Raw genomic sequence first — 10851 nt, forward strand, 5'->3', positions numbered from 1 at the left:
TGTTTTCATATTTACTAAAGTGTCATTGGAAATAAATTGTGCATTTGTACATTTCTAACAGATGGCGTTTCCCTCCAGTAGCTTGTGATGCAAGCAAGGATTGTCTCAATGGTGGGGTCTGCATAGGAGGCAACTGCACCTGCAAACCTGGATACACTGGCGTCAGGTAAGACCTTCATACTATACATATCTAACTGCACACTCACCACTTAGCACAGTGTTTTTCTGATATATGCCAGTTTAAGGAGTGTGTACCACATATTTGATGCATCGTGGGGACAATTTTTCTGACCCATATTACATTGTGGGGTCTATTTTTCTGACACACTGTGGGGACTCACTCCTCCTTGTGGGCCCAAAGCCTGGTCCCCACAAAGGGAAATGCTGTTTTTGGTTAAGCGTTAGGTTTAGCTTCTGGTAAAGCTTAGGCTGTAGAAATGAATGGAAGTCAGTGGAAAGTCTCCACAAAGATAGCATGCAAATAAAAAAGCGTGTAGGCATGTTGGGGGTGTGTGTGTGGGTGTGTGTGTGTTAGCCTCCACCCTGTCAGTCAGCATTTTGCAAAAACCTTCTGATGTGTTTCAGGTGCGAGACGGAAATAGATGAATGCGAGTCCAGTCCGTGTCAAAATGGAGCCACCTGTCTGAACCGACTCAACCACTTCCAGTGTGTTTGTGTCCCAGGCTTCAGTGGCAAGCTCTGTGAGAGCAATGTAAGTTGGATGCATTCTGCAAACTGAATAATTTTCATTTATGTTCAGAGACTGAAGTTTAAAATTTTGACATACCCGGCTAAGGATCATGTCTAAAGTTGCTTTGAATAAAGATCTTGCTTAAAGACACAGTACCTCAACCTCCATCAAGTGCAGAGTTATGAAACTCTAACACTGCTTCCTTTTCAAAACAAAGTATTATAAGATGGTTCTATAAACATTAGAAATGAACATTATAACATTATAAATACTTGAAAAGTGTGTGATTGCACATAGCTCCATTTCCAGTTGTGTTCTTGGTATAATGTTTGGACAGCACACCTTGAGTCCATCAATCTTTGTTCTGAACCCATTATTCCACCTGTTTGAATAGGTGAATTGTTAATGTGTTCGTAATGTCACTCCACCGTTTGCTTTTGCAGTCATATGCAGTGCTTTGAGAATATGCCTTTTTAAGTGATGACTGACTCTTTGACTTTAACTGTTCCACTGGTGCTACTGGTGCCTGAGGTCAAAGCTGACAACCATGATAGCAAACATTATAGGTATACCAAGACATGTTTTCTGCTGAGATGTGGGCTTACCATTGCGATAGAGACTCTCATAGCTGTTATGTAACAGACTGTTATGCTACCTGGCTGGCTAGCTAGTGAGCTTTTCCCTGTGTGGCATTTGGTAGTGTCGTTCTATGCAGCACGTCTAGCTGCAGACAATATTGTGCAAATTGCTGCCTGTTGAAGTGCTACAGTGGTTTTTTCTGCAATGCCACAGCATGGCGGTACATGAGAACAGCTCCTTTATCACCGTGTGTTGAAAGGCCTTTCAGTCAGTGCAGAAGAAGTCTTTACTTCACAATAAACATCTAAAGCCAGATTGTAGTTTAGAAATCCACACAAGCACAAAAACATTAATTGTTAGGGTCATGTCTGATGACACTAAAGTCATGACTAAAGTCATAGTGACTGTAAATAGTCATTATGAACTGTTTACGTTTGGAGGAAAAGCAGGTATCACCTGAACTGGAAGATTAACAATATCTGCTCGGACTGTGTAACAAAGCTATTCTTGCTACTCTGATCGAAACATTGGTTGACTAGGATAAACTTTCACAAACACTTACTTATTAAAACTGCCACCTGCAGATGAAAGTTAGAGCTGAAATCCATTTAACTAGTTCTAAATATTACTCTGTGCTGTTCTTGCAGAAAGGAGAGCATAAGGAAAGAGTTCCCTGGCTGGCAGTCACCATCCCCCTGACCACCCTATGTGTGCTGTTAGCCATCCTGACTGTGTTTTTCCTGATCATGACAGCAAGGAAGAAGCGGCAGTCGGAGGGTACGTACAGCCCCAGCTGTCAGGAGGTGGCCGGTGCCAGGCTGGAAATGGGCAGTGTGCTCAAAGTGCCACCAGAGGAGAGGCTGATCTAAAGCCTTACATTCCCACCTCACTATCTTACATCCAAAGGATGCATATCAAGCCCAGGAAAATATTTAGCAGTATCATACTGCTTTAACAACTAATAAGAGACAGTAGAAGATGTCATAAACTGCCTGGAGTAACTAGTGACACTGGATTCGTCATTAAATGGTTAACAAAGGAAAAACCTTTTTCTGCTGATTCCAACGATGACAAAGAAGAATGAGGAATGTGGCTGTTGAGGGGAAATAAGTTTCTCCATGTATTTTACATAATGTGAAATTTGCACAACAGTCTATTTAACTGACAAGTCCTGGCAGCTTTTTTTGACAAGCAAAATCATTTTAAACTTTTTAACTATTTTCTTGTACCCGGCCAACTCATCCTTCTTTTCTTTTTTTTTCAGATGAGATATTTTGCCTAAAGCTTTGAGGATAAAATCATTCTGTGTGAATGATTTTACAGTGCATGTGGTAGAACTTTGCCTCACAATTGAAATATCTTTCCAAGCCTGAATGGACATCCACCCAGGCTTGGAAAGACAAAGTCTTACTGCGGCATGTAGGGATGTCCCAATCATTTAAGAACAGGTGTCAGCCCAGGCCCCATCTGGTTAAGATAACTGGATGGATTTACTCTGTGATGCTCTAACACAGGTTAACAATGTAAAACAAAGTGAAAACCTGGAAATGTAAAGTTATATATGCGTACATCTAAATAACGTGCATTGAAGACACATGCATCTGTCTTCAATAAACTCAGTTCAGTGGACTGCGTTGCTGCAATGACTGGCTAACATTAGCATCGTTGGTCACCGTTATCACTCTATAAATTAGCTCACAGTGCATTTTGTTGCAGTTTCAGTCAATAGAGATAATTCAGAATACACTTCTCCTGCTTCAGAAACTGCAGACAGGTGTTTCTGTCTACAGCACTGAAACTTTCCTGAACTTAGCACACGAAGAAGATCACATGACACAAAATGGGCAAAAAGCATCAAAAGATATTTAGATTCTAAACATTTTCTCCCCCAAAATTACACAGAAACCATAATACAGCTTTAAGAGACTCAAGAAAATCTGCAGTGATAATCAAAAAAGTTACTATGCAGAATGCAACTAAGGCGAAATGACAGGCAAACAAACACCAGGCACACTGAACATGTGAAACGGATCCTGAGGCGATACCTGGGATTGGACTGGGACATCGTCAGCTGTATTATTTATTTAGTAAACACTGTAGGGCTCAATAGGCTAACTGTGCTACCTATTATTCTTATTCTACTTACTTTGAGTATTTGTCCTCATTTTTGTGTTTTGGGTTATATGTTCGTCTAAACTGCTCAAGTTGAAGTCACTGAACCTTTTTCTATGTTTTCATATTTGAAGTATTTATTTAAAAATGCTGTTGCTGTGGTCAGTGTGTCAGAAAATGCTCCAAAAGGGGATATTAAGTTTAATCAAATTATAGTTGTCTACGTTTGTGTGTTCAACAATTTGATGTGCGAACATTGTTCATGACGACTTCATAATAGGGAAACAACTGGCATGGCCTTGTCCAATATATCTACTGTTGATTAGGCATAAAACACTGTTATCAATTGCAAATAGGCTGCTTATGTAGGAAAAATAATCTGCTTTAATAAAGAATAATTGTTGTGGTGTGGTAATGCCATGACAAACTAAACCACATTACTAAATGTAATGACAGTGGACACTTTGAAGCGTGCCTCTGACAAAACAATCCATTTGAAGAACCAGACAGCCTTCCACTGCATGAGAGGAATGTGATCAGGAAGCTGTTACAAAACACAGAGCTGAGAAAAGGCAGCGGTGTGAGGGATGCAACAGGGCTCAGTCTTAGGTCTAATCTTCCTTACAGTGAACTGGGAAACCTGGGTTTGGAGAACCAGCTAGGAATATGATCAATGTCAAAACATGCTGGACTGCCATACAGACTGAACAAATATTTTATATGGTAATTTTGCACCTTGTCACTTTGAAATCTGACAGATGATTTATGCGTTATTGCTTTCATCCGATCCATAAAAATACAACAACAACAGGTAAGGTGAAGAAAAACAACTTCATAAGTAGCTTGTGGCTTATTAAAAGTGCAGCAGGAAGATATTCTGCTTCAGTCACTGGGAGGTTTGTTGAACTTTCATTTTGCAAGGGCTTAAAATTGCAGCCAAACTTTGGTGGGTTAATTGGTTGAAAAATGTGTGAAAAGCTAAACTTTTCTTTTAAAAACAGATGAAATGTATTTTCTAATACTGCTGAATTAGGAAATACTTTAGATGTTGAGACCTGGCTTTGATTTGGTCCTGCTCATAGCATTGGTTTGTTTGTTCAAACTGAGGACAAACTGACCGCTGCCTCCTCCAGGTCAGATACTGACTACTTTTAATACTTTACATTTCTAAAAAATGAAAAAAAAGAAAAAAATGTGTCATAATGTTCTCTTTACTTTTTGACAGGCATTGTATTAGTGCAAGATGAATTATGTTAGCTACTTGGGAATATTAATGATTCCAACATGCTCCTGTACGTCTCTGTACCCAGAAAAACCCCAAAACTTGCTTGCCTTTTCCTTCTGTTCTCTGGTGCTGCTAATTTCTCAAAATCATTCAAAGAGTTGCTTTTGCAATACTGAAAGGTGCTTATCTGACATCAAGTCACTCTAATACACTGCCCTCATCTTATGTCATGGATAATTAGTTTCTGAAGAAGAAGTTCCTTATAAAATGATGGAAAAACAAACTGCAGAATTATGTGTGACAGGATGAAGTAAGAGCAGCACTGTGGCTGGTGAACCCAGGTGTTAACAAAGCAATCTAAAGGCACTGGACTGTGTTTTATCATACAAACGTCTAGTTTTTGAAGTTGTTCATGTAAATGATGTTTTACATGAATTAAATGTGACATAAGATGACTGCATATGGGAGTAGTTTTAGACAGAATGAAGCAAAATGCCAAAAGTTTGGTTAAAAAGAGAAAATGCTGTTGAATCTACAGATGAAAGGATATGTTGCTGTTTTTTTTTTTACATTTCCTGTTCAATCCGTCTTTTGCAAAAGGGAAGATGGTTGGAATTGAGGTGTTTAATGTATTTTTTATGTCTAGATGATTTCTTGCTACAAAGTAAATACTGTATGTATTCATGTAATATATGTACAGTCAGGCCAAACTGTATTTTGCTGCTGAGTTTTTTTCTCTATCACTCAGTTTCTTTTTAACATTGCTGAGCATCTATAACTCCCATAATCTATGGTTGCATATTAGTTTTTATAGTTGCGGTTTAACTGTGGAAAATCATCAGGAGGTGTTGCATTTTAACCGGAAACAACTGGCATGGCCTTGTCCAATATATCTACTGTTGATTAGGCATAAAACACTGTTATCAATTGCAAATAGGCTGCTTATGTAGGAAAAATAATCTGCTTTAATAAAGAATAATTGTTGTGGTGTGGTAATGCCATGACAAACTAAACCACATTACTAAATGTAATGACAGTGGACACTTTGAAGCGTGCCTCTGACAAAACAATCCATTTGAAGAACCAGACAGCCTTCCACTGCATGAGAGGAATGTGATCAGGAAGCTGTTACAAAACACAGAGCTGAGAAAAGGCAGCGGTGTGAGGGATGCAACAGGGCTCAGTCTTAGGTCTAATCTTCCTTACAGTGAACTGGGAAACCTGGGTTTGGAGAACCAGCTAGGAATATGATCAATGTCAAAACATGCTGGACTGCCATACAGACTGAACAAATATTTTATATGGTAATTTTGCACCTTGTCACTTTGAAATCTGACAGATGATTTATGCGTTATTGCTTTCATCCGATCCATAAAAATACAACAACAACAGGTAAGGTGAAGAAAAACAACTTCATAAGTAGCTTGTGGCTTATTAAAAGTGCAGCAGGAAGATATTCTGCTTCAGTCACTGGGAGGTTTGTTGAACTTTCATTTTGCAAGGGCTTAAAATTGCAGCCAAACTTTGGTGGGTTAATTGGTTGAAAAATGTGTGAAAAGCTAAACTTTTCTTTTAAAAACAGATGAAATGTATTTTCTAATACTGCTGAATTAGGAAATACTTTAGATGTTGAGACCTGGCTTTGATTTGGTCCTGCTCATAGCATTGGTTTGTTTGTTCAAACTGAGGACAAACTGACCGCTGCCTCCTCCAGGTCAGATACTGACTACTTTTAATACTTTACATTTCTAAAAAATGAAAAAAAAGAAAAAAATGTGTCATAATGTTCTCTTTACTTTTTGACAGGCATTGTATTAGTGCAAGATGAATTATGTTAGCTACTTGGGAATATTAATGATTCCAACATGCTCCTGTACGTCTCTGTACCCAGAAAAACCCCAAAACTTGCTTGCCTTTTCCTTCTGTTCTCTGGTGCTGCTAATTTCTCAAAATCATTCAAAGAGTTGCTTTTGCAATACTGAAAGGTGCTTATCTGACATCAAGTCACTCTAATACACTGCCCTCATCTTATGTCATGGATAATTAGTTTCTGAAGAAGAAGTTCCTTATAAAATGATGGAAAAACAAACTGCAGAATTATGTGTGACAGGATGAAGTAAGAGCAGCACTGTGGCTGGTGAACCCAGGTGTTAACAAAGCAATCTAAAGGCACTGGACTGTGTTTTATCATACAAACGTCTAGTTTTTGAAGTTGTTCATGTAAATGATGTTTTACATGAATTAAATGTGACATAAGATGACTGCATATGGGAGTAGTTTTAGACAGAATGAAGCAAAATGCCAAAAGTTTGGTTAAAAAGAGAAAATGCTGTTGAATCTACAGATGAAAGGATATGTTGCTGTTTTTTTTTTTACATTTCCTGTTCAATCCGTCTTTTGCAAAAGGGAAGATGGTTGGAATTGAGGTGTTTAATGTATTTTTTATGTCTAGATGATTTCTTGCTACAAAGTAAATACTGTATGTATTCATGTAATATATGTACAGTCAGGCCAAACTGTATTTTGCTGCTGAGTTTTTTTCTCTATCACTCAGTTTCTTTTTAACATTGCTGAGCATCTATAACTCCCATAATCTATGGTTGCATATTAGTTTTTATAGTTGCGGTTTAACTGTGGAAAATCATCAGGAGGTGTTGCATTTTAACCGGATCAGGCAACCAGCAATCAGAAGCCAAAAAGGGAATACAGAGAAACAAACTTCAAATTATTATTAATGTCAAATTTTGAGAGTAATTTGCTATCTATTACTGACATAAATCTGTGTTTGCTTATTTTGCAAAAGTAATTGTTAGGCTAATTTTATCAAGTCAACTGATGTCTACAAATCTCAATCCTGTACTGATGAAATAACAATATAAAATTTGAAAATAGGAAAACATATATGTTCATGGTGCAACACTGATATGTGCCTTGATGCTTTCTGAATCCATGACACTGATGTGTCCCATGATGCTGTATGGATGCTCTGTGTTTAGATTGACTGGCAGACTGAAGCAGACTTAGCACTACTAAGGTCTTACAATATTGACAACATGTTATTTTACACTGTTATTCAAAAGGTAAATGCATGTATTTTCAGAATGGTTGTGATCATGCACGGAATCATTTAAACTTGTAATATGCTCAGCTTTGGTAAAAATGAAGTTTCTATGAAACAGTTCCTACTAGTTTCACTTTTATGCAATAGAGGAAATAATAGTTCCCTGAAGCTGTGCAGCCAGAGCCTCCAATTTCACTGATTTTAACTCAGCCTACATGTGTTAATGTTTCTTTGGCTTTGAATTTGTATGTGTTGATCTGATGTCATGCCCAATGTGTTCAAAGATGTCCTTCTGGAAGACAACTCTTCATATGCACTGACTGAATCTGTCTATGTGAAGATGCATATGCTTAACATTGATAGTTTCTATATATGTTTTATGTTTGTGTAAATAGAGCCATATGGTTGTCAAGCACATATGTGTGTTTTTATTTGTGTTTTCACAGTTCAAGTAAAAAAAACAAAAAGTGAATTTAACAAATATTAATGCTTTTATCTTCTAAAATAGTAAAAATGTCACACTTTTAGTTCAGTCAAACATAACGTGACTTAAGATAAATGTCTTTTGGTCCTTAAAAGGACAGAAAACAAGAATATGGCAAATAACACTTCTGTGCCTTAAGCATTCTGGGAATACACCAAATATAGAGGACAAAGCTATTACTCCACAAGAAAAAGAAAGAGGAATTCAGGACTTGTGGACTTTTGATAATGAATAACATCATGAGAAATGAACATTATCCAGAAATATACATGATCTCAGAATTTCTTCAATTTTGGAGGCAGATTTAGACCGGTATGTTAGCACATGGCGTTTGACAAAGTTCTGTCAGAAGGAATGAGCCAAACCTTCAGGATTTAACTGTGAGAAGCTTGTTGAAGGAGTCAAAATGTGTGACCCAAGTCATACACGTTAGGGGGGAAATTCTACCAAATAATATGGTAACATATGGAAACTTGTTTATTTGAAGAAAGGTAAAGCAATTATCTTAAAATTGTTGAATTTAACAAATAGCAATGATTTTGGTAATGCTAACGGATAGGATAGGAAATGAACTGCATGAAGTTTTAAAGTGAAGCAGTGCTGCCTTCAGGTAAGTGGAATTTGCCATCCGACTTTCATGTCAGCATTCCAGACTCCTCCACTCCCACGTAATGGGTTAAGGGAGGATGAGGGTGATGCTTGATCTATTAGATGAGCTATCAGTAGCCAATCCAAAACCAGCAGACACTCTGGATGGGAGTCTCGGATGCACAAAGGAATGTACTCTTATATTAACTGAGTGGGACAGAAATAGGATGGTGTGGTAGAGAGGATGTGTTTTGAGAAAAACACAGTGGGGAAAAAAGAAGAAACTTATAACGGTGTTAAAAGTGCATCTAATTCTCTTAACTCTGTAAGTGCTGGAACAGTGAGTTCAATTTTGTCTGGCTGTACATTTGGTATCCTTTCTTTTGATCAAACTTTACCCTGTCAACCACTTGGATAAAAATTTATTTTTCCTATCAGTCAATCCAACTTTTTTGAATATTTGAGCCACATCTGTACTTTTGGGTAAAACATCAGATGGACGTCTTGCTTTGGGAGTTTTACTATTAAAGCACTGATAATGTTTTTCAGAGCTTTAAATCAAGAGAAATGTCATAATCCAAAATTATTTCCAAGTTACAGACACTGGATCTAGTGGATTTAAAAAAGAAGGCAACTGCCCTGCTCTTATCTAAGTATATTTCAGAGTCATTGAGACTTTTGGAGAAGGTGAAGCAACAATGTTAGTTAATCAATAATCTTTTTGGCAAATGTTTAGACTGGATTTATCTGTTCAATTTGACGGTCAGAAGAGCCCAGCAGATGTTATGGACGTTCAGTAGAGAAGCGGTGGCGGTGTCCTGTCAGTTCTTCACTTCCCAAAACCACAAAAAAAAAAAAAAAAAAAGCTTGTAAACTGGCGACCCCTTAAAGTACAAGCTCAGCCAGGGTTACTCATTTTTAGTTTCACTGCACAGTCACCTTTAGCTTACAGAAAGATCACCAAGCCACCAAATAAACAAAAATAAACAGACCAATAAGATTTAGGTTCAGGATGGACATGTGGCCACCCCCACAGATGCAGATGTGGGCTGTGTACAGGATGCTGTGGCACAAAAGACCTTTTCTGTTTCTCAACAACTTTAACAATAAAGAAGGTTAGATAACAAAAAAATCCAATAATTTAAAATATATATATAATTTTTTTACTTAAAGGAAACTCTCAAGGTACACACAATGCCTACAGTCATACAGCCGCAGGGGCAGCTGATGTCCTGCACAATGGCTGCAGGACAAGTATAATACAGAGCATGTGTCCATGCATTTTCTCCCAGTCATATAGAACAGAGCTGTGTGCCTTCGTTTTAGTTTTGCTAGTGATGTCCCTGTCCATGTTCAGAGAACTGCCTCTCCTCTAACCTCGCAAATATATAAAATAAGTTGCATTTAGAGAAGAAATGGTCTTTGTGCTGAATTATTGTGCTGACATCAGCTGCTCGACTTCACTTCTTGGCACACTGCCTTGAAAGCAAAGAAGAATCCTCAGTTTGAACTAATGATATAAATATGCAGCGTTTTATCCTTCAGTGGTTGGATTGATGGTTGTTCAGGAAGCTGCACGTCTTCTTTGGAGTCAAAGATGGTTACGGTTGGACCACGGTGCGTTTACTTGTAGACATTTTCAGTTTGAGGTTCTAATTTAAGCAGGGCGTGGCCAGCAGAAGCTCATTTGCATAATTGTGATGTAGCTCTAAAACAGCGCATTCCTTAATGAGCTCAAAACAGGCAGAACTGATCGGATGAAATCTCAATTTCTGGGAATTATTTTGTGTATTAAACTTAATGAATATGTTTTATACTGTATATCCCAATGTATTCAGTAATTTATAAATTAACAACTATTTTAAAGTATATTCTCTGAGCTGCAGGGAGTCAGTGTAGTCAATGCAACTACAGATAAACACATATGAGTTTCTCTAGTTCTTGCTGGGATGTCAGTCCTTTAATCCTGGACATGTTCTTCAGGTGATAGAAGACCAACTTTATAGCTGTCTTTATGTGTCTCTGAAGGTGCATGGAAAATATAAACTCATGTGCCTAGAAACTACATAACAGTGCCCCCTTAATTACATTTATTTATTCGCTGAAATGTA

At 37.7% G+C, this 10851-nt stretch overlaps 1 protein-coding gene across 1 annotated transcript in view; it reads left to right on the forward strand.

The window, feature by feature from the left end:
* Positions 1-8082, forward strand: part of crb2 (crumbs 2, cell polarity complex component) — a 29098-nt gene extending 21016 nt beyond the window's left edge. Inside the window, exons 11-13 of the mRNA XM_005807392.2 lie at positions 62-166; positions 586-712; positions 1918-8082. Of these exons, the coding sequence (XP_005807449.1) occupies positions 62-166; positions 586-712; positions 1918-2139 (454 nt within the window). The 3' untranslated portion in view covers positions 2140-8082. The remainder of the gene's footprint in view (positions 1-61; positions 167-585; positions 713-1917) is intronic.
* Positions 8083-10851: the final 2769 nt, after the last annotated feature.

Source organism: Xiphophorus maculatus, chromosome 11 (assembly GCF_002775205.1).
Source record: "Xiphophorus maculatus strain JP 163 A chromosome 11, X_maculatus-5.0-male, whole genome shotgun sequence".
NCBI lineage: Eukaryota > Metazoa > Chordata > Actinopteri > Cyprinodontiformes > Poeciliidae > Xiphophorus > Xiphophorus maculatus.